Source organism: Peromyscus leucopus, chromosome 12 (genome assembly GCF_004664715.2).
Source record: "Peromyscus leucopus breed LL Stock chromosome 12, UCI_PerLeu_2.1, whole genome shotgun sequence".
NCBI lineage: Eukaryota > Metazoa > Chordata > Mammalia > Rodentia > Cricetidae > Peromyscus > Peromyscus leucopus.
The window spans coordinates 2,059,477-2,084,004 of NC_051073.1; the positions used below are offsets into that span (position 1 = coordinate 2,059,477).

At 46.2% G+C, this 24,528-nt stretch overlaps 1 protein-coding gene across 3 annotated transcripts in view; it reads right to left on the bottom strand.

The window, feature by feature from the left end:
* Positions 1 to 11,710: 11,710 nt before the first annotated feature.
* The window catches only part of Igsf5 (immunoglobulin superfamily member 5), a 38,855-nt gene continuing 26,037 nt past the window's right edge, over positions 11,711 to 24,528 (bottom strand). For all 3 annotated transcript variants that reach the window (XM_037209607.1, XM_037209609.1, XM_037209608.1), the window contains 4 exons: positions 24,148 to 24,172; positions 20,144 to 20,244; positions 18,629 to 18,702; positions 11,711 to 12,503 (listed from right to left, as the gene is read on the bottom strand). In XM_037209607.1, the coding sequence (XP_037065502.1) occupies positions 12,408 to 12,503; positions 18,629 to 18,702; positions 20,144 to 20,244; positions 24,148 to 24,172 (296 nt within the window). In that variant the 3' untranslated portion in view covers positions 11,711 to 12,407. The remainder of the gene's footprint in view (positions 12,504 to 18,628; positions 18,703 to 20,143; positions 20,245 to 24,147; positions 24,173 to 24,528) is intronic.

A 24,528-nucleotide genomic window follows, 5' to 3' on the forward strand; every position in this document is an offset into this window, starting at 1 on the left:
TTTTTTTTTTTTTTTTTCGAGACAGGGTTTCTCTGCGTAGCTTTGCGCCTTTTCTGACTCACTTGTAGTCAGCTGCCTCGAACTCACAGAGATCCGGCTGCCTCTGCCTTCCGAGTGCTGGGATTAAAGGCGTGCGCCACCACCTCCCGGCTATGAGTTGACTTCTTTTCTTTTTTTTTTTTTTTTTTTTTTTTTGTTTTGTTTTGTTTTGTTTTGTTTTGTTTTGTTTTGTTTTGTTTTGTTTTGGAGACAGGGTTTCTTTGTGTAGCCCTGGCTGTCCTGAAGCTTGCTCTGCAGACCAAGATAACCTCGAACTCAGAGAGCTGCCTCTGCCTCCTGAGCACTGGGATTAAGGGCATATGCCACCATGCCTGACTGAGTTGACTTCTAAAATAGAGAAGGAAGGAGAGATGTGAGAGAGAGAGAGAGAGAGAGAGAGAGAGAGAGAGAGAGAGAGAGAGAGAGAGAGAGAGAAATAGAGAACATACCTGTTGGTCTTGTTTCTGTGGATAACCCATGCAAATACAGGTAATAGAAGTCACATCATCTGGCCTGATGGTACATGATATTTTAATTCACCTTTCATTACCTGGTATGGTTTGGATGCGAACTTGTCCCCACAGGCTCACATGTTTGAACACTTGGTCCTCAGCTGGTGATGTAGTTTGGGAAGGTTGATCTTTAAGAAATGGTTTTTATTGCCAGAAGTGGATCTTTTGTCACGGAGTGGGGTCTGGAGGGTCTATAGTTAGGCTCCGCTTCTTGTTCACTCTCTGCTTCCTGACTGAGGACACAGTGTGGCCAGCTGCCTCCTATTCCTATGCCCATGTCTTCCCAACCATGATAGAATGTATCACCCAGATGTGTAAGCCAATATAAGATCTTTCTTCCTTAAATTGTTTCTGGTCAGATATTCAGAGAAAAATAACTCATGCATTATCATAACAAAATACTTGATGCAGGATGCTTTATAATGAAGCAGGCATATTTAGCTGATAGTATCATGGGAGGCTGGAAGCCAGGCAGTATACTCAGGCTCTAGTGAGCCCCGGCCTCAACTACATCTCATGGGTATTTCTCTATCTGTGTGGGCTTTCTCCCTCTTCTTATAAAGTGACCACAGGGATCATGGAGGCTTCAATCTAGTGACTTCATCTAATCTAAAATTTTCCAAAAGCCCCAGTGTTAGCCTACCATACTGAAATTAAGTTTCTACCCTCTTGCTACCATTAACATATAATTTGGAAGTGTTAAGCCCCTGCGGGGGGTTTGGAGAACAAACCACATCTGCACACCCATTTCCACTGTCTGTTCAAGCCACCTCTGCACACCCATTTCCACTGTCTGTTCAAGCCACATCTGCACACCCATTTCCACTGTCTGTTCAAGCCACATCTGCACACCCATTTCCACTGTCCAAGCACCAGTGGCTGGCTTTTACCTTCAGTGTTTTGCTTCCATTGTTCCATAATAGGAGGTAATGAGAGGTCAGAGCACTCAAGGAAGAGTCTGGCCTTGCAAGCACTCCCTCAGAAGGTTCTCAGGGACCATCATCCATGAGCTGAGGAAGACTTGATGCAAGGGTAGGCACTTTCATGACATTTCCTCTATTCTGGTTCACCTGCTCCTTAGTAGACCACTTGTCTACTGTTTGGGGTGACCCTTTGCCCAATGTTGGATTTTTCTTTTCTCTTCTTTTCATGTCTTTCTTCTCAATTGTCTCCAGAGCCCTTCCCTTCCATAATGATCCAGTGTAGAACCAGTACCCAAAAAGTATTTCTCCAATCTTCTCTGGATTCTTTATTGCACACATTATCTCTCTTTACTCATTAATTAGACACTACAGAGAACCCAGTGACAAATCCTAGACTGCCAAAAACATGTGCTCTTCCTAATAAACATCCTTAGTCTACCCTTGCCCACAGTTTCCTCTCGGAGTCAGCCTTGGCATCCCGGAATACCCATCCTCAAATGCCTGTCTTACCATAATCTCTCCCTAGATGTAAGCAATCCCTAAAGAGACAATTTTCCAAAGAACTTAGTTCCCTGTAGAAACAATGCCAAACCCTCCACCCTCCTAGTCAGTGTTCTATTAGTGTGAAGAGACACCATGATCGCACAACTTTCATGAAAGAAAACACTTAATTGGGGCTTGTTTACAGTTTCAAATATTTAAGTCATCATTGTTATGGCAGGAAGCATGGTGGCATGCGGACGGACATTTGTCTGGAGAAGTAGCTGAAAGTCTATGTGCAGATCTACAGGCAGCAGGAAGAGAGAGCCAGCCGCTGGGTCTGGCTTGGGCCACTGAAGCCACAAAGCCCACCCCAATGACATGCTTCCTCCATCAAGGCCACATCTCCTAATCCATCTAAGTAGTGCCACTCCCTAATGACTAAGATTCAAATATGTGGCCCTTCGGGGGCCATTCTTACTCAGATCACCACACCTCCCCAGAGCACTCAGTCTCATTACCCCACTTACAACAGTGCTATGTGGTAAGGATGCTAAGAGCCTCCTCCTTAAAACACTCACTTCAACACTTGCACAGTTGACTCTCCATTATTCAGTGTCTTGCCTCTAATTCGTTCTGTATTTTAGACTTTTAGAGGACATAAATTCCATATTTATTTCAAGATCCTATTCAGACAGATGTCACTGTGTTTATTTGACTGATAAAATGAAATGTGGGGAGTCTGCAGGGCTATTCTAAACCATGGCCGACTCTAGCTCATGCTCTCCCATCAAGTCAGGAGTTTCAGGAAAGAGAATGAAACTTCGCATTTTTTCAGGTCTCTGTTGTACCTGCTCCAGTTCATCCTAAAGAGGTAAATGGGTTTGAAGAAGACCCCACCCTTTTTGATTCTGAATACCGCCGGGGCACCTACAGCAGGAACACGTACTAGCCCTGAGCGCGATGCTGATAACTCACACACCCTCATGTCAGCTTTCCTGCCTCACCGCCCCTACCCTGAGCTCTTACTTCCTGGAACCACCTTCTTTGAAGGAGAAGAAACTCACGCCATTATCACCATCAACTTTGCTACCACAGGGGCACGTCATCAGGACACTGGATGATGAGGTAACTAACTTCAAGAGACAATTCCAAATCTCTAATAAATTTCATTAATATCTTTACAAGTCCCAGCCTGCACACAGGCTAACTATAGCTGGTATTTGAAAAAGTCTGTAGTCCACAGACTGGAGAAGCTGCAAGTTAAGCTGGCCCCTAAATGCAAGTTCAGAGATATGACTATCAACTACAGCCAAGCCTAAAACACCAACAAAACCAAAAACTTGGAAACTCTATACAGACATGAATAGTCTTTATGTTCCAAAGGAATCTCTGACAAATAGGGCTTATTGGCAACCTTGAAGCGTCCACGGAAGGTCACTGAACAATAGTGCTAAAGCATTTTGGCTTTTATCAGGGTGACGCTTCTGAGGTTCCAGAGAGGCTGCACCCCAGTGTAAGTAAAGAGTCTCTATCAAAGATCCAATCGCCTGGTTGTGGGCACCTTTGGGTGGCCTTTCCTGAGCACAGTGCACTCAGGATGCCACACAATGTCGCAGGCAGGGTGACTTAAGGAGCATTTCGTAGAGCAGGCTATTCCTCTCTCCTCAGCTATTAATTTTTAAATTTCATATAAATTTCACTTACAGTATTTTCAGACTTGCACAACAGAAACATATTTTATTGATGCTCCACTCTGCTTTCCAAAATAGCACAGATCATCTCACCAGCAGGCACTTATGTTACATGTCTCGTAAGACACATATTAAATACTTTGAAAATATTTATAGGAGTTGGGCATGAATTTCTGTAACTTTTGGAAGTATTTTTGGATTGGTTAGGGGTTCATTTGTTTTTTCTTTAACCTTTTCTATTTTGTGTCTCCTGACACATGACAGGAGCAAGGGAAGAGTAATCAGAACCATTGATAGATTAACAAACAAAGTCACGATCTTGAGTTATTGGATGGATGCCCATTTTAGGATGTGGCATATAGCTTCATAAGTATTTAAATGACAGAGGAGTGATGAATCCCCTGGGTTCACAGATGACAGAAAAGTGAATTTATAAAGAAAAGATACAGTAAAGTTTGTATAAATATCTGTGAAAAAAGCCGTCACCTAGACAAATATGAGAGTGGCACCACTAGACCTGCATTTAGCCTCAGCAGATGTCCCAGGTAGATCCCGGGGAGTCTCAGCATGTCCTGCTCACAGCGCAGATATTCCTATGGCAGAGCTGTTAGCTGCAGTTTACACAAGGGCCCAAGAGCTCTTGATTGAGGCTCCTAACAGAGCCAAACTCAATTCACCACCCCATCCCACTCCCGGCCCGGGTTTTTAATGTAATTGCATTCATAGAAACTTCAAAGTCTCTTATACTGTGACAAACGCAGTGAGATATTTATGGTTATAAACAGGCTTATTGCCTTTGCAATGTTTGTGGGACATAGGAAGATTTTACGGGTGTTTCCAGGTGTTGTGGGGCATCAGAAACCTCCTTCCAAGCAACATGGAATCCTAGCACATATTAGTCGTTAAGAAATCTGTCAGGTCTAGCAGTACAAGCTTGCAGTCCCGGCTACTCCAGGAGGCTAGGGCAGAAAGATTACAAGTTCCAGCCCTATCTGGGCTACTGTGTGCGTTCATGGCCACTGAGCAACAAAGTGAGATTGAGAAGAGATGGCTTGGAGATTAATGCACTTGCTGCTCTTGCAGAGGACCTGGGTTTGGTTCCCAGCTCCTATAATGGGCAGCTCACAGCCTCCTACATCTCCAGCCCCAGAGCATCTAATGTCCTTGCCCTCCTCTTGCCTCCGTAGTTATCCATTGGCACCTGTATGGATACACACTCAGACCTGCACACATACGGACAAATAAATAATAAAATAAATCTTTAAAGAATAAATAATAATAAGTGAAAAAGAGGTGACTTATTTCAGAGGTCAAGTTCTTGCCTAGGACACAGAGTGCTCTCAGACTTACAGCTCCACGGAGGGGAGAGAGGAGAGGAGAGAGAGAGGAGAGAGAGAGAGAGAGAGAGAGATCAAGGAATCTTGGATGCATGTGGAGATGAGCTAGACCTCTGCCAAGCAGCATGTGTCTTGGCTGTTCAAACACCACACCCCAGGCCACACAGTAAGATACCCCCAGGCTTGGTCACTGCTCTCCCAGCTTCCTCTGCATATGCTTCTGTGGGCCTCCTGACTCCAAAAAGGGACACTCGCACACTACAGTAGCGTACCAGTGATCACTCTCAACCCTGCCTGTCTGCTGGTTTGAGAGGCTTTGGTGGCTAAGAAGCCAAGGAGTACAAGTGGCCACTTCTGAGCACACAGCCAAGCTGCTGCCTAGAAGCAAATGGGTGTTCACATGCCTCCCAGCTTTTGTAGCAGATCTCGTGAGCATTAACTGGCCATGCGGAAGGAGCCTGCCCCAGTGCAAGCAGCATCCCAACAGGCAAGGACAGGCAGATGTGGAGCCTGTCCACCTGAGGGGAACTGAACAGGAAAGCAGACACTGAATACATAATTGTCACATAAATCACATTTACACCATTAGCAACCCATCTCTAGGGAGGAGATGCGTAAGGTGATACTAACACATCAGAGGTGCTTACGTCAGGAGTTGGGAGGGCACAGGGAAGGTGAGCGCCTGTCGGGCAGGCAGAATGGGAGAAAAGTCTACGGGAGGGGACCGGAGAGATGGTGCAGCATTGAGAGAACTCGCTGCTCTTGCAGAGGATCAGGCTGTTTCCTGCCGTCACATGGTGCCTCACAACCTTCTATAACTCAGGTGCAGAGAATACAACACCCTCCTCAGGCTTCCAAGGGCACCAGGGGTTTGCACGTGGGGCACATACATACATTCGGGCAAAACACTCACACACAAGAAGTGAAAGTATTTTTTTTTAATCTATCAGAGGAATTAAAGACCACTTGATGGAGGGTGTGCTTGGGAGTAACTGTGGAAGGAGTATGTCAGAGGGACAGAAAAACGTCACTGACAAAGACCTACAATGGAAGCAAAGAGAAGCCCCTGGCCCGCTGCCATCCCTGTGTGTAGAGAGGGGCCTATTATCACTGGTGGCCAGAAAGACAATTTGAACTTGAAGCCAGGATGGTGAACTGCAGCCCATATGTACACAAGAATACATAGCACATAGGCTAACACACAAAAATTCACACATGCCATATGTACGTACAATCTCATGTTCACACAAGTATGCACATACATACCGCATATGTAGACACAAATACATGCAATACATATACGTGCAATTCACACACCTACCAAATATATACTCATGTACAGACACACACATATACACATGCATACAGCACACGGAGCTGCATGCACACAAACATGCCATGAAGCTGTGAGGAGGCAGGAAGGAAGCAAAACTTTCCATCCTTGCAATTCCCACGGCAGGAGCCATCGGTGGCTACGCTGCTCCTAACGAAAGGGAGTGAAAAATCTCCATCACCTGTCTAGGCCGTGGCTGCTGCTGAGGGCCATGGCTGGGTCTTATGGCAGCCACGGTCTGTGTTGATGTTCATGGCTAGTGCTACCACCAAAGGCCATGCGGACGTCCACAGACTGAGTGGTTACCTGAAGCCATGTTGAAGTCTGAGGGCCATGCTGAGCAGGCCCCGCCCCTCGCTGGTGGCCACACTAGGGAGAGCAGGTCTCCACCCCTCTGTGACCTGAAGTGCCAGCAGTGATGCCTTGGCTGTGTCAGGGTGGGGAGCTGGGGAGTGATACACGGCAGAAACCCAGACTGATCATCTCAGCTACCACCCAGGCCCAGGTCCAGGACCTTAAATTAACCCACCCCAATAACCACTCCACCTACAAACTAAATGAACCATAGCTGCCCAATCTCCATGATCAGGACACAGCAGAAATCCAAGTCTCAGAGAGGGTCCAGTATTGTGTGTAGCAAAATCCAGAAGCCTTGAACCAGACCCAGGACTCGCTGCAATGAGCATTTGCAAGTAAAGCTTGTTTGTACTGCACGAGGCACCACGGCTTCCGACGCCACTGTGATCGGAGGTGTGATGGAGAGGGGGGAGAGGAGGGGTGGAGGATCAGAATGGTACAAGTTCGGCAGAACTGTCACGTGACAGGTGTGATTAGGATGAGAGAAGGTCGAAACTGATAGATGAGCAGGCCATTACCCAGAGGAGTCGGCAAGATGGTTTTGTTTGGTTTTGTTTGGGGTTTTTGTGGGGTTATTTTTGCATTTTAATTTTTATTTTTATTATCTTCTGGGGAGAAGGATATAGGGGGTGGATATGGAAGAACTGAAAGATGAATGGGATTGGGGTGCATGATATAAAATTGCCAAAGAATCAATTTTTTTTAATGTTAGGGGGGAAAAAAAACTCCATCACCTGCAGTTTTTAAAATTAGGGGTTTTTTATTTAGATTTTTTTCTATTAGTTGAACTACCTTAGACTTTATTATCCATGAAACTGAAAAGTGCTACCCAATTGCCAATGAACTTATCCTGTAGAACACATGCATTTTTTAGGTTTCTAGAGAGAAATAAAATCAACGTGTTTTGGGCTACATTCCCCCTCAGACTTAACTGGCTGGCACCTTAATGGATTTTTTTGCTGTGTCAGCCCAGTATTAGGAGGTAGGACATCAACCTCTAATCTCTTAGCCTGAAGTCACTGGCTGAGCAATAGTTCTCGTATGTCTGTCTAGGGCCCTAGTGTTCAACATCCCATTGCATTTTCAGAAGTGGTACATGCCTCCACCAGCATGAGAAAGACAATGGGAGCTGCTTAGGACTCAGTCCACCAGGTACCACAGACACTGGTCAAGGCCTCACTGTCCAAGGATGCCAGGCTGTGCTGGGAGGAATCAAACATCTGCCACCTGCAGAAGCACAGCCCCCGAGTGCTGCCTGGATGAGGGACGCTGTGGATGCTTAAAAAGACAGCTTGTGTCCCGACCACTGGGCCATGCTGGGCGAGGATAGACTGGGTGCTGGCACTGGCTTGCCTGTGTGTGTGAAGATCTCTGTGACAGTGAGGAAGGACCTCTGAGGCTCATCATTCTATTTCCTTGTTCTGTGGGTGTGGACATGGGCACCAAAGGGCCTGAACTGCTCAATCAAGGAAGGTGCATGGGTAGGGCACCCTGGTCATGTACACATCAGGTAAGTAGCCTTGCCGTGGTGGGGGTGGGAGGAAGTCATGGAGCTGCTGGGAAGACTGCATTTCCTTCTGACTTCACAAATGCACTCTCCATTTCCTGATTTCTGCTTCCTGAATATCCCCCTGTCTAGCCTCACCCAACTCTGTCCTCCCCAGAGACTCACTTACACACTTCACCAATGAGCTCACAGGGCATCTAGCTTCTGGCCAGGGCTAGTCCAGGACAGGTTCCCATAGTTTGGCTGTGTCTCCCCACTTAAGGCCACAAACTATGGGACCTGCTCTGTTAAGGTCTAGCCACCTCTACTAACCTGTCAGTCCTCTCAGGCCTTCTCAGGCTGCCTTCTCCAAGGCCTCTAGAGCCCCTTCCAAGCAAGGCCCTTGGCTTGCTCCATCTTCCTGAGCCTTCACTTACCATCATCCTCTGCCTCCCTCCATCTGTTTCGCAGAAGAAGGGATTTGCCATCTCCAAACAGGATGGACTGTACATCTCCAAGGTGTCCTAAACACTTCAGTGTCAGGGGCAAGATATTGACGATGTGACTCTTGTCTGCCATGGCCCCCATTCGCTTTTGATGCCATCTGATTGCTAGGGACATGCAATGCAACTTTCACCTCCCTGATGATTCTCTGAGGTCAGAGTCACACAGAGCAGAGGCGATGCTTCTCGTTCTCCTCAGAGTATTGTCCTCACCACCTTAGTCCTGCTCTAAGTCAACTCGAGAAGGCCCCAGAAAGATCAGGTAAAATCAGTCAAGTTCAAAACCAGTCAAGAAGTCAAACAGGGGCATTTCTCTAGCCAGGACTTGATGGCACAAGGCTTTGAAAGATGCTTGTTTGACTGTATCTGCAGCCTCATCAGGTATCCATCACCAGAGACCCTCGTCTCTGTTCTGGAGAAACAACCTTGTCCATGTCATTGGCTGATTGCCTCCTCACACCCCAGCCTCCTGAGCCTTCCTCAGCTGTCCCCACTGCAGAGTGAAAGACACTTTTACCACATCAGCAAAACACCATGTTGAGCTGAGAGCTGCTTTGGGGGTTTGCAGAATCCCTAAATAGAAACTAGTTGACTGCAGGCTTTCACACTGGAGAAAACACAGATTGTGTTTGTATGAAAGAGCCCATGATACGTCAAGGTCATTCCCAAGTAGCTCTCTATAGATTAGTACAGTCCAGCAGAGTTTTCTTCAACAATGAAAACCTGTCATCTGTCTATATACAGTAGTCACTGGCCACAAGTAACTATCGAACAACTGAGATGGCCTAGTATAATTGAGGGGAAAGGTCTTGTATCCTATTTAGTTTAAATAACTTAAGTTTAAGCAGTGCTGTGTGGCTCTGTAGCAAGCAGGGGTGTTGAGTGACAAGGAACACCATCTTGATCTTTTGTTTAACAATTTCACAGAATTTGCCAGAATCTAAGGTTGGGTAGCAGTTTCCTCCAAGACTGAAATCTTCCGTTCTTGAAGAAAACTCCTTAAGATGGGATGTTTACGGAAACATTCCATCCTGCATGGAAGCTTTTAATACAGGAAAGTAAACAACTCAAAATAGTTCCAAGGAGTCCCTGAAACCAACCAGATTCACTAGGTCCCTCCTTCCCATGGGTATATAAGCAGTAAGGACTGCCAAGAGTCGCTCTCAGACAAGACCAACAGAAGGACCTGGAAAGGACACTCTCCAACCTGTTGAGCTGTCTGCAGGCTGTGCAGCGTGTCCCCCGGTTCCCAGCTTTGTGAGCTGCTACCCGTGATGAGGTGGGCTTTGGTGATGCAGCTGTCTTTGAGTGATGTCTGCTCCTATAAGTGACCTCTCACCCATATTCCTGTAAGTGACCCCAACAAAACTCATTGGTTCACCAAGTTGGACTTTGGTGGTATCCATTCTTTGGTCTGTCATAGACTCGCTGTCTGGGGTGAACAGGTATTTGTTCAATCTTCACAGGAGTTAGTCTTGACATATGTAAAATGCCAAACTCTACCTTAGCAGCAGCAAAGCTAAATATAGGATGAGTTGCTAATCACAAGAGAAATCTGTACCAACCAGTTTGGAACTCGAGATAAAAATGGCCATGCCTCTAGGTTAAATGTGAGTCCACCAGGTGCAGGAAGTGAAATTCACTCACGGAGCAAACCTGGGTATAAAAGGGATTTGGAAAGGACAGAAATTTCATCCCAGATCCTAACATCCATGTTGGATCTACGGGTGCACTGAAGTCTCCTGACCTCCTTCTAAATACTATGATTCTTTGGATTACCACCCCAATCTTAGCTAGAGCGATGGTTCAGTGGTTAAGAGCACTGATTGTTCTTCCAGAGGACCCAGGTTCAGTTCCTAGCATCCACATGGCAGCTAACAGCCATCTTTAACTCCAGCTCTAGAGGAACCAATGCCCTCTTCTGACATATTTGGGCACTGTGCACACTGGTCTACATATATTAATGCAGGCACAAAAAAAAACATGTACACATAAAATAATTAATAATAATAAGAACAATAATGCAACACCACCTCTCAGCCCACCAAAGACACTTCCTCATGCAGCGGACAGCAGTTAATACAGAGACTCACAATGGGACAAAATGCAGACAATAAGTGACCGTGTGGTGCACAGCCCTAAATGGACATCTGTATCATCGCCTCCCCAACCAAGGCTCAGGAACCATCGCAGAAGAGAGAGCAGAGAGACTGTAAGAGCCAGGGTCAGGGAAGACTGGCAAAAATCAACGCCTTCTGGGCACAACATGGCCACCGCATTCAAGAACTCACAGGACCAAGCCAGTCAGCATCCCAGCATGGAGGGTGTGCTGGATAGTTTCATGTCAACTTAACACAAGCTGTAGTCATCCACAAGAAGGAAATCTCAATGAAAAAACTGCCTCCATAAGATCAGCCTGTAGACAAGCCTGCAGGGCATTTTCTCAATTAGTGAGTGATAGGAGAGGACCCAGCCCACTGCAGGTGGTGCCATCCCTGGGCTGGTGGTCCTGGGTTCCACAAGAAAACAGGCTGAGCAAGCCATGAGGAGCAAGCCAGTAAGCAGCACCCCTCCATGGCTTCTGCATCAGCTCCTGCCTCCAGATTCCTGCCCTGTTTGAGTTCCTATCTCGACTTCCTTTGATGATGAAATGTGATGTGGAAATGTAAGTCAAATAAACCCTTTCCTGCCCAAGTTCCTCTGGTCATAGTGTTTCATCACAGCAATAGTAACCCAAACTAGGACAGAGGGGGCGGGGCTCGCAAGCCCCTCCCCATAACCTGAGGAGCTATCAACAGTGGATAGCTGCTAGGGGAGGGGAAAATCTTTTTTTTCTTACATAGTGTGGCCCCTGGCAGGCTGTCCAAGCTCCAGTGGACATCCGCATACGGTAGCACTGATTGAAAAAGAAGAGGGCATGAAGTTGGGGGTCAGGTGTTGGGGGTCTAGGAGAAGGTGGAGGAGGTGTGGAGATCACAGAATGGATCAAAATACATTGTATGCATCTGTGAAATTCTCAAAGAACAAATTAAAAACACAACAAATGGTTTTTTTCTCTTTGTTTATTAAAGAATATGCATCTCTTTCCAGTTCTTTCATGATGCTGGCTGAATTCGAGCTTGGTCCCCTATCGGGCAGAATCCACACCTAATTCACCCAAAAACATGGGGACAAGGCTGAGGGAGCAACCAGGAGTGCCTGTCTTCTGGACACGTACCTTGTCACTGTTTTTCCTTTTATTTAACCCACCAAGCTCTGAATGGCCAGTCCACTTAAAGAGGTCCAGTTGATTGTAATTGTTATGCTCTTGGTTTGTTGATAGTACGCAGTAATGCCCCTAGCTATAAAACGCACATAAATAGCATATCACCACGACCTAGGACAACAAAAACATTCTGAAGGTCATGGCAGATCCAGTCCTATCTGCCTTCTGCTGGTGTAGCAGGCAGGAGTGTCGTCCATGAGGAGTATCTCCATGATAGACCCTCACGTTTTGCTCAGTCACTGTAAGGAATTCACCCAAACCGTGAGACACTTCAAAATCAAATTCTTTTCAGTTTAGAGGAAAACTGATTCCTCCCATCACTATAAAACCTCAGCTCTGGTGACTCCGAGGCTTCGGCAAAGCTGAGACCCAGTCTCAGGATGGAGAGAAGATGGCGTCAACTTCCCAGTCTCAGGATGGAGAGAAGATGGCGTCAACTTGGTGGCTGTGTGTAAAGCACAGCCATGGGGAGTCTTTACTACACCAAAGTTACGTTTCTGACCTTCTGAGGGCTGGCGGTGTCAGAGGAAACCCGTGGATGACCCGCTGGGCTGGGCTGACGCATTTTGGGTTCCTGGTAACAAAAGCAGAAGGGTCAGTGTGCTCACCTGAGAAGCACCAGAGAGCAGAGATGAACAGCTGTATAGAGACACACCCTCCCCTCCTCTTTCTTGAGCAACACATGCTCTGGGTGCTTTCCAAGCCCAAAGGGCAAGCTCATTCCAAGCATCCAAGACCCACTTTTGACCAAACCAGATTACAGATACAAAGGTTCCCTGTTTTGTTTTGTTTTCCAATTTCCCTGTGGAAGTTCTTGCTTTACCTGGTAGGGTTTTTTTTTTTATTATTTTTTAAATATAAGATATTTGTGGATGTCTTCAAATAACACATTCCTTCTAAAAGAGGAAAGCCAGACAGAAGAGCTGACTGGAAATTCGCCACCCCTGTGTCTCCTGCGGCATTGTGTGGTGCTGGCTTCTCATTCAGAAACCTTCCAAACTAACCTGGGCTCCTCTGCAAGGCCAGTGACTTCACCCTAGGAAGATGTGAGCACCACCCTAACATGTACCTGTAAGCCTAGCACCTGGGAGACTGAGGCAGGAGGATCATGGGTTCAAATTAGCCTGAGCCACACAGGGAGACCCTGTCTCAAAAGCAAAGAAGTTACGTGCAACCCATTTTCCCTGCCGGCCCTGAGGGTAGCCGTTCAGACTGTGGGGCACAGTGAGCACATCAAACATCTTAAATAATGCAGCGGGCAGGATGAATTATTCAGCTGCAGTGCAGCACTGTGGATCTTGGGTGGGAATAGTCTCACGTTGCTGTGTGGCTTTCACTTACAGGCTCCCAATAAGGAAAGGAAGCCTGCTTGGCGGATGGAGCTGTCTGCGCCAGGGTCTCTCTGGAGGGGGCCTTCTGCTGAGAGTGCTGGAGGTTTTTGCAGTTGTTTGCTTCTGTTTGCGCTGCTGGGTTGCACAAATGCACTGCCGCTTTCTAAATTTATCACGGGTTTATTTCTGTTTATCTCAACAGGAGAATGGATTAGCGGGCAAGGCACAAGCCGGGTTATGAAACATTCATATGCCCTCGAAAACTGAATTGGTAAAGAGATGGAATTGCTAAAAACAACCAGAAAAATTGACTGACAGCAAGTGAAGGCCCCTGAAGAGAAGAAGGAAGGATGGCCATTTGTGTTAAATATTCATCTAGATACAAAACATTCATAAAGCCTATGGTTTTAGACCAAAATAGAAAGAGTTCACTTGTCCCATGAGCTGGTTGATTCGCAGCAAAAAAATTCAATCCTTGTGAGTTCTGTCCTAAGATATGCTGACCATGTTACACCTGAGCTTCCTCTACCACCCAGCAATCTCTTATCCAGTAACCAACGGCCTGGTCCATACCTTAATTGCACACCCCATCGTGACAGGAGCCAGCAGTGGTCCTTCTAACTTTCCTAGACATTTACTGCCTGAACTGGGCTCTGCAGCCTAAAATCTTATTCCTCCACCCATGTTGAATGTGGTGTGTCACAGTACCCCAAGAAACATCTCAAGCTCTTATGTAATGCAAGAAGCTCACCATGGTGGATACACAAGGTACAGTTTAGGCAGCCTCTTGGAACTCAGAGAGGACACTGCCTTAGAAACAGGCCTGTGTCTACAAAAACATTGTCCTCAAGCAGATCATCCAGGGAACATTTGAAAACACCGGTTCTTAGGCCTGATCATGTCTAGACAGTCTGGAAAAGCCCCAAGAGCTGGCACAAGTACCCGAGTGCTTCTGGGGTATGCTGCACTGAGATGTCAGGGTACCAGACAGGTTTCTACAGGTGCCGCACATAACTCATATTCAGCAAGTACTCTTTAGGAATCCAAGCATCCAGCATTTAGAAACATACCCCAAGTTCCTTTCAGGGTCTGGCATGAATCAGGATACACATTCCTAAGTGAAAATCCCCCCTGGGGCTGAAGAGATGGCACGGTGGTTATGAGTATGTGCTGCTCTCATGGCAGACCCATTCCTAGCAACCACATGGTGGCTCATAACCATCCATAGCTTCACTTCCAGGGTTCCTGGTGCCTTCTTCTGGTCTCTCATGGCACTACACACACATGAACACGTACATGTGGGCAAATCACTTGTACACATGGAATAAATAAGTCTTTAATACTGTTGTGTGATATTTTGTTTGTGTTCTGACAAATAAAGCTTGCCTGGAGATCAGAGGACAGAGCTAGCCACTACTTAACCATAGAGGCCAGGCAGTGGTGGCACACACCTTAAACCCCAGCACTTGGGAAGAGGAAGCAGGAAGATTAGGAGTTCAAGGCCACCCTGGGCTACACGAGATTGAACCAGTCTAAAAGAGAAACAGAGTAAGGCAGTGGTGGTTCATGCCTTTAATCCCAACACTAGGGAGGTGGAGACAGGAATATAAGGTAGGTGGAGACAGGATCTCATCTCCCATTTGGTCTGAGATTTTGTAGAGGTAAGAACTCTCTGGTGGCTGCTGCTCTGCTTCTCTGATCTTTCAGCTTTCACCCCGGATATCTGACTCCAGTATTTACTGAATTATACTAATTAGGATCATGCTACAGGTAACTGCTAGATCTAGACCATAACTAGAGTCATGCCACATGGCCCAGGATGAAGACGCACATATAGCAGCTCCCACCAACCTGGAGATACAGATTCCTGTATGTAGAGCTCAGAGGTACTAGAGGCTGGAGCATTCACAGGAAGCCTCTGAATAGTCCCAAACGCTACTGTTTCCTGAGGTCCTGCTTGACAGTTGCTGTGCTATTTACAGAATTAAGCTCTGCCTGTTCCAAGGCCTATTAGCACCAAGCAGGAGCCTCTGTTGCTGGTGGCACCCTGTGTCTCTATGGATAGGCCACTTATCTGGCCCAGTGAGTTCTCCAGCAATCCAGGCTAGGAAGAGTACCAGCTGCAAGCTAGCCCACAGCTAGAAAGCTCAGTTTAGTCTACAGTCTTTTCAGACTATAAGCTGGGTGAGAGGTGGGGTGGGTTTCTACAAAGAAGCACAGCTTGAAGTCAACAACCCTGAACTCTAACCAGCCAGCATCTCGAGCTGGAGAAGAGCTGGGAGCCAACACTGACCCTAAGGGGCATGCATGTACAGAAATGCCCCCATGTCAGTGTGGGGAGGCCTGTGACAAATTGGAGCCACACCGAGGCAGTGGAAGGGAGGCTAAAAAGACAAAAGATACACTCTCAGCCACCTCCCTCTCCTACCTTTCCAGGAGCGTGGATGAGTGGAAGAGAACTGGAGGATGGAGGGTACACAGAATATAACATCCTTACTGGAGACAAGAGCTCTGGGAACAGTGCCCATCACCCCCTAAAGACTCCCAGACTAGCCTGGGTGTGGCATCTGGCCTTCACAAAGCTCTACAAAGGAACCTCTGGGCTTAAGGGTCACCTGGACCATCACTGTAAGAAATGGTTATGGCCACACTGGAAACTTTCACGTGTCCAGGTGACCTCACAAAAGACTATGTCCTCTCAAACCAAGCACAGGGAATAGCTGTGTACCTGGCTGCGGCCCTTCCCTCCAGCATCACTCCAGCTCATTGGCTACTCAATGTGACTCCCAGAAAGCATAGCCCATGGCACACCCACACTCAGAGTCTCCAAACGGGCTACCCAGAGGCAGTGTTGGGGCCTACCCCTGCACGGGCATCCTTTGGTTGAACCTGACTGCCCTCTTCAAGGCACGCCTTCCCTAAAGTCCCCCCACTGGGAATAGAAAGAGCCAGCCTTTTAATAACTCCACTAAGTTCTAGCTAGGCAAAGACAGTTCTCTCTGTGGTCTGATTGGTGTTGTGAGGACCCTAACACTCTCTGCTGATGCTGAGCTCACTTGAAGCTTTGCAAGCCCCTTAGAAAACACGGCATACACCATCATTATCATCATCAGATTCACCACCGGGGCCACTACCTTATTTTTTCCACCAATAGATCACTTAACTGGCTGTGTGTATGTTAATATCCAGAAACCCTCAAATTTCTCTCCCTGTGTATTTTCAGCACAGCTTTAAGAAGCATCCTGCTGGAGTTCTGAAAAGCCATTCTCTATTCTCTTGTCCAATCACTGGCATTCCCATTTTCTACACTCACACCAGATACATTCCAGACAAAATTATCTAGTGGACTCTAATTGGATCTCTTCCTAAGCAAACACTTGGGCTTGTCTACAGGAAACTCTTGATAGGAAAAAACAACCAGAAAGGAGCTGGGGAGGTGGGGGTTTCTCAAATGCGCTCTTGGGGTATCCATGTGGGGTGGTTTCTCTTCAACATGGCCAAATCTGAAATCACCTGAAATGCACACCTCTGAGCATATCTATGAGGGTGCTTCCAGGGAGGCTTCAGAGGAGGGAAGACCCACCCTGAATGCGGGAGCACCACCCCGTGGGCTGGGGTCCCATACTGACTCAAAAGGAGAAAGGAGGTGGCACACACATCTCTCTCGGCTCTGTGAGACCGTAACGGACTGCATCTCCAAACGTGAGCAGAAAGAAACTGTTCCTTCTTTATGTCCTTTCTGCCAATCATCTTGTCACAGCAACAAGAAGTGTAGCTTACACACAATGCTGGTAGCTGGGTGGGAGGGAGCCCCTCAGCCACCTGCGTCCTTATCAGCCTATGACCCAACCCACGAAGAGCCACCGGGACTGGACATACAACACACACACACACACACACACACACACACACACACACACATACACAGCCTGCCCATTCCTCCCTGTAACTGCCACCTCTTGGTCACCAGACCAGTGCTTCTAAAGAAAGTCCTGTCTCCTTTCCCCCACTTCTAAAGCTTCAGATCCATACAAAGATCCTCAAGCCAAGGATCTGCTTTACTGAGAAAAACTGGCCTCTGTTTTCCTGCCACTTCGCCTGAGGGAGTGACTACAGTGTGTACTAAGAGCTGGCAATCTGTCCCTGAGACTCACCTTCATTTGTGCCACAGTTTCCCCATGTATCTTCTCAGCTGGCTCCCTGTGTTCCCCCAACATCGCCTAAGTCCCTAAGCTACCTAACTGAGCATCAGGCAGAGTCTCCTACCCACTGAAAGCCCAGAAGGTCTGTGTCACTGGCAGAATGCACGCAGGTAGCTGAATCCCAGAGGGAGGGAGAAAAACCACAGCCCAGAGCTACCTGGAAATCTAAGCCAATCCATGTATCCAAAAAGAATGATCGGGGATCACAAAGGTACGTGTGCTAGATGCCATCACCACAAGTCAACAGCAATCCCTGAACAGATCAAACCACTGAGTGAGTGATTGGGAGATCTAGAGGCAGCTTCTCCGAACGGGACAAGAAGAGTCCTCCTAACTGGGGCCCCCAGGGTGGCATCCCCTGGAGTGTGTCTCTCTAGGAGTTTTACTTGTATAGGTCAGAGAAGGTTGTTGGTTATGTTTTGCCTACTATTTCAGATATAAACTATTTTCTGCAATATTAACTCCAACTCATACACGTATGTGTCCATAGTTCCCAGTTGACAGTTTTAACTGTCTGTCCATTGAACACTACAGACTTATATATTCAACTGCACACTGAGTCTCTGCGATGACATTTAATGGAGACCTCAGAAACACTCCACATAAATATTGCGCTTTGTACCCAAACCTTCTCTCCTCAGCAATCTCTGTCAATGGCAGCTCTAACCTCCAAATGGTTCTGGCCGACCAAGGACTCTTCCCTTCTCCACCCAAACTCCAATCTCAACCTTACATGCACAGCAACCCACATTTATTCTTCTGCTTTTCAAACCATCACCCAGCATCCTTCCATGAGATGAAGGGCGCAAGGTCCCAGTGTAGATGAGGATTATGCAGATTCCAGGTAGCTGGGACTGCAAAGCTGACTCAGGTCCTAGAGACCTTTGTCAAAGACAACAAAAAACAAGCAGCACATTGCTCATGACTTGGTTGGTGCGAGTGACTATTTTCCCAGTCAGAGTACATCCTTCCAAATCATCAACGGACTTAACAGCCACTGCTATAAGAAAGTAAGAGACACCTCTCTCTGCCCCATTCCTGACAGGATGTCTGTTTGAAACAGAGGTGAAGAAGAGACCCCTTCTTCCATCATGAATACTCAACATGGACCTATCACAGTACATATATATATTGTATATATATATTCCTAAAACGTTCTACATCACCTTATAAGGAGAGGTATGGCTGCGTTGCTCTGGAAGGCTGACTTCACCAGATTTAGGAGGGAGAGAAGCAATCTCTGCAATAGAAGAATTTTTTTCAGTGTAATACATGACTATTTTTTTTAAGAAACCATGCTGCATATTCTAATAACTAACTAATATTGCCAAGTAAGCACATTTGCTCCTATGTAGTTCTGGCATAACGTAATCTCTGCAGTTTAGATCCAGAATGTCCCTCAAGGCCCATGTGCTAAAGACTTGGGGCTATTGGGAATACATGGGTCCTTTAAGGGGTGGAGTCTAGTGAGAAGAAGTCGGATCAAAGAGAAAATGTCCTTAAAGAAAATGTTGGGCCCCTGGCCTCTTCCTGTCTCTCTCTTTGCTTCCTAGCACAATGAATGAATACTCCATGATGCTCTGTTCACCACAGCCCCAAGCCTTTGAAACCATGAGCCAAAATGAACCTTTCCTGCCTGTCTTGGCTGTTAGCTCAGTACCCTGAGGGTGATGGGAAGATAACAGTGCTGTGAGTACACAGCTACTTATCACTTTGTATTACATAAGCTTAGAACTTCATGCTTTATGTATGAAGCTAAAAATTAGGAAAACTGACATAAACATAAAAATCAATTCCTTTCTTCACACATTGGTCTTATCTAGACATAAGATGACCCATGGCTTCATTAACTGACCAAGGAAAATAAACACAGGGCATGTTGAGGATGGGGCAGGGAGGTTGGGTTTAGGCCATGATTTCAGTCAAGCTACTTGCAAAATGCTCAAAATACTCAATGAATGCATAATAGCAAGAAATCCTGGAAGAAGTTAGGGGGCTTCTCAAACACAGCAGCTCATGCTTTGTGGAACTTTTTAATGTGGCACATAGAATTTGGGGTGCACAAGGGTGAAGTGAAAAAATGGGCATACTGAAAACTAGAACCCCACTCTTAGCAAGGGCCAACCCACTGAGGGTCTTTCCCTGGGGTTTGTCTTGCCAACCCACATGGCTGAGACGCCCGTCTAGTGCTAAGGAATGGCGGGTGCCACCTGCCCTCTCGCTTCATCCTTTCAGGTCCTGCTGCTGTGACATTGCCTACAGAGAGCCCCATCCCATCGTGATTACAGAACATGAGACTGCGAAAAGACTCCTCCAAGTAGTTTAGCCTTCCAACAACCATCCTGTCTGACTGCTCAGGAGCAGAGTTCTGTGTGTCAGTTGTACTTGAATTGGGTTAAGTTTGGAAGAAATTGCCCACAGTAAGTTAAAGGGCCATCCCATAATTTTAAAAGGAAGTAAAAGCTTTGAATGTTTTTTTTTTAATGTTCATTCTATTTAAGCTTTAAGTAGAGAGAAAGAGCTTTACTGCTAAATCTACTCCTGGCTCTAAAAATTCTCCTAAAAAAAATCATCCAAACACTGCTTGCTCCCAGTGCCTAGATTTTTCTGCTTGAGAAGCTGGTGTCCAGGCAACCCACATCTTCCTCTGAAGGTCTTCCTGTGCCCTGCCTGGTACTCACGTGCAGCCCTTGCTTCATCCGAACTGTACCCAAAGTTCTCCTTTCCACTTTTTAACCTCGTCTCAGGATCTGCATTGTTTGTCTTCACGTTTGCAGTTCTCCTGAAATTAGACCATTTCGGTTACAGCTCCTGCTCAGCAGAGATAGAGAGCCTGTGAAATAACTCATGCCAGTGAGAGGGAGGGATGGGGCCCATCATGGCAGGTGTGTGGACTCAGCTCCCAAAAGCCCCTAGGTAGATCAAGGGTCAGTAACCTATGGCCCCTGAGCCGGACTCTTCCACCATCTGTTGCTGAAATCCAGGACACCCGCTTGCTGTCACAATTTCTGGTGCTGACTTCATGTAACAATCACAGAACTCAGTGGTTTTGCCAAAGACTTCATGGCTGGCAAAAACCCAAAGTATTTACTGTGTATCCCTCTGTGCAAAAAGTGGGTTGATCCCCAAAATAAAGCAGAGATCAGTGCAGCTCCCTAAGGAAACAAAGTTGGATGATGGGTAGCCAGAGAATGAAAAATGTTCATACTCAACTCTCCAGAGTATCTGCTAAGGAATCAATCCTGATATATGCAAAGGTCTGCCTGAAAGATGGCTCACTCGTGAGCCACAGACCACTCAAGGGGCCAACATAAGTGAATGATGGACTTCCACGCTGTCCACAAAAATGTGATCAACAAGGGCTCCCACATACCGCAGAGGACAGTGGACACTGGGATGCTCTTAGACAATAGTGGAAAACACTCCAGGCCTGGACACACACCTACCATGAGTCCAGGTCCTCACTGCTACAGGGATGACACAGAACTCTGAACAGAATGGGCACTCAGGTTCTCCACAGGGACCCATGAGGACACTCAGAGAACGGTATTCCCTTCATACTGGAACAACCTGAAAACTGCCCCAGCCCCACACAAAGCTGAGGAGGAGAAGTCCCACAAAGAGCTAGATCACGGCATTATGTCATCAGAAAAATCTCCATCCACATGACACAGTGAGGATGGGCCTCGCTGAAGAAAGCTCTGGAAAGCAGGCATGTCTGAACGAGTATGTGTGACGATTCATTTACGTGGATCTAATCTTAAGATGTGGGAAAAGATGTCATAAGGATGTCACCTTTAGGAGCAAGGAGACAATGATCTATGGGAAGTCTGAGATGAGCTTTTGGGGCTACCGACTCTCTAGTTCTGAATTTTGGCAGAGGCCATTAGCACAGGTACCTGAGAACACCAGCCATGCTGTGTACACTTTCCTCCACTTACAACTGTGAATGAAAATGTCATGAAACCCATCACTTTTTAAAACAAATCTTTACTAACAAAAACGTTTAAAGATGTTTTAAATTAAGTACATATGCATATGTCTGTGTGTGGGTATGAACACTGTGACTGCTGATGCCCAAAGAGGGTATCCAATACTCTGCAGCTGGAGTTAGAGGTGGTCATGAGCTGCCCGGTGTGGGTGCTAAATTTAGATCCTGTACAAGAGCAGCCAGTGTTCTTAACCTCTGAGCCATCTCTCCAGCCACTAGAATAAAATTGTTTTAACTTCTATACTGTTTGCTGATGTAAATAGTTGCTTATGTGTTTCAAGCAGAAAAGGCAGATTATAAAACTACATACATGTCTTTCATAAGAACAAATGAAATTAAAACCACCTGGAAAAAAAAAGGGAAACTACCGAACCAAAGAGCTATTTGTCAGCAGGAAAACCCTTCAGAATAGTGTCAGATAAAAAGACCCCAGTATTAGATAACAGTTGTTAGGGTCCAGATTGTGCAAAATGCCTGCATGTACAAATCGGCTTCAATACATGAACACACACATATGCATACACAAACATGGGTAACTAACTACTTCTAGACCATGGATCTACAGGTGACATTGTTTCTCAGATCTATTGGTGTTTCTTTTCTTTTTCCACACTAAATATGTACTGAATCTTCAAGAAAAATATGTATGGTTATGTTAATGCAAAAAAATTAAGTGGCTGGAGACAGCAATGTGGACCAATGGGAAGGAAAGGGCCAGGAGATTCAGACAGGCAGTGAGCTACCATCGTGCCCCCAGGACAAGGCAATCCATTCTAAACCAGGAGCTGCACATAGATGAGGGACCTGACCCTGGCAACAGTTGCCTTGTCTACATCCCTGGTTCTTTCACAAGCAGAATGTTAGAAATATCACCTCTCTGTCTCAGTACCCTCAGCCACAAAATGGAAAAGACCTATACAACCATGATGGGAAACCAGGGAGATTGAAACCTGTGCAGAGCTCAGAGCAGCACCCAACTGTTAAGGGGTGGGTATGAGTGTAACTGAGTTGGGGGCGGGTCTTAGTGCTGTCATGGCTACCCATGTGGTTGTATGTACCTATTCTTACTCTCTACCATTTTGCTAAATAATTCTGGGTTGCTTTACTGTGCCTTGAATCCTCTAAAATTCTGAGAACAGAACCCAATGCTGTGGCAACAACCACCCTGCTCAGCCGAGGAAGAATCCAGGCTGTGACCCCCTGGTAACCATGGTCAAAAGAAAGGCTAGAATACACACCAGGATCTCTTTCCTTGCTCTCCCTCACCTCACATCTGGCCCCATAGAGCAGTTCCCAGACTGTTTCTGCATGACGTCTCAGAATGTAGCTGCCTCTCTCAGAACCTGTTTTTTTTTTTTTTTTTTTAAAACCAGGGCCAGAGGGTGAATGGAAAGAACCTGTCGCTTAGCAACCATTACACATCCATTCATAGGACTGTACATAGCCCAAAGGTTTTCAATTTCAGAGCCTAGAAACTTTATATTATCTAATAAACACTGACTGCTGGATGTGGTTGCAGATACCTTCAGCTAAACAGCTGCATCTGAAACACTCTGGGTGACTCTGTGACTCTGAAAGTACCACACACATTCACAGTGGCTATCATGTATACCTGTGAACACACAGGATATTGTGTCTACCTGTGAACATACCAGCTACCATGTATTCCTGTGAACACACTGGGTACTGTGTATTCCTGTGAATATATCAGCTATAATGTATTCCTGTGAACACACTGGCTACCATGTATTCCTGTGAATACATCAGCTATCATGTATTCCTGTGAACACACTGGCTACCATGTATTCCTGTGAATACATCAGCTATAATGATATGTCCTTTGAACACACTGCCTACTGTGAACACACCAGCTACTATGTATTCCTGGAACACACGGGCTACTGTGTATTTCTGTGAACATACCAGCTAGCATGTAGTCCTGTGAACACACCAGCTGCCATGTATTCCTGGAACACACTGGCTAATGTATATTTATGTGAACATACAAGCTAACATGTAGTCCTGGAATCTGGACTTAGTTCCCTCAAAAGTGTTCGTAGCCGGGCGGTTGTGGCGCACGCCTTTAATCCTAGCACTCGGAGCAGAGCGGATCTCTGTGAGTTCGAGCCTGGGCTACAAGTGAGCTCCAGGAAAGCGCAAAGCAGAGAAACCCTGTTCGGAAAAAAAAAAAAAAAAAAAAAGTGTTCATAGACACTCTGGATGATGTGGGAATGAGAGAAATATTTCACTCCTGTCTTCTCAGTGCTGGGATGAGCTGCAGACAGTGCCTAATTTGTCTACCAGAGCAATGCTGAATGCCTTTATAGGCATCTGTCTGGCACGGCTTGCTGTCCTGCAACATGCCTCAAGTCCCAGTGCAATCTCTGCAGGTGCATTGGCTCAAAGCAGGCTGGACAACAGCCACCAACAGTCACAGTGCACAGTGTCCTCTTGTGGAGAGAGTTGCAAATGGCAGGTGCTCAGCAAACCTCCGTCTCCTTAGAGACAAGTCCTCTGTAGACAGTTCGCCCAAGGTTGCTTTATGAGTTTGTGACTGGCAAATGTTTTGCAGAGTGTCTGATTTCAGTACTTATTGAACAACATAAACCCCAAAACCCTATAATCCCACGCTTGAGTGTTACCATGGTTACTTGGTTTTGTTTGGGCAAAAAGCTGAAGAGGTTTCCAACTTACCTTATTTCATTTTGATAACTAGATGCTGAAAAATAAAAGAGGGTGGGGGAGAAAAATCCCATTAGCAAAATGAGGATAGTTGGTTCTAAAAATAACACTCACTAATTTTTATTGACTCTCTGACTTGATAAACCTCACTTTGACCCAGTCAGCATTCAAAGTAACTCTGCACTGAATTAGTAAATGACTAAGCCCAAGGAAAACAGGTTCAGTATCAGAAAAATAAATACTCTGTAGGTAGCTGAAAGATAGTAGATTCCCCATGTGTACCCAGTGAATGCTGATTGAATATGATACCCAGTGTTGCCCAGGTTCCATCGCCAAGAAGGGCTCTAAGCTACCAAGCCAGCCACACTAGTCATTACTGTGTGCAAAGTGTAT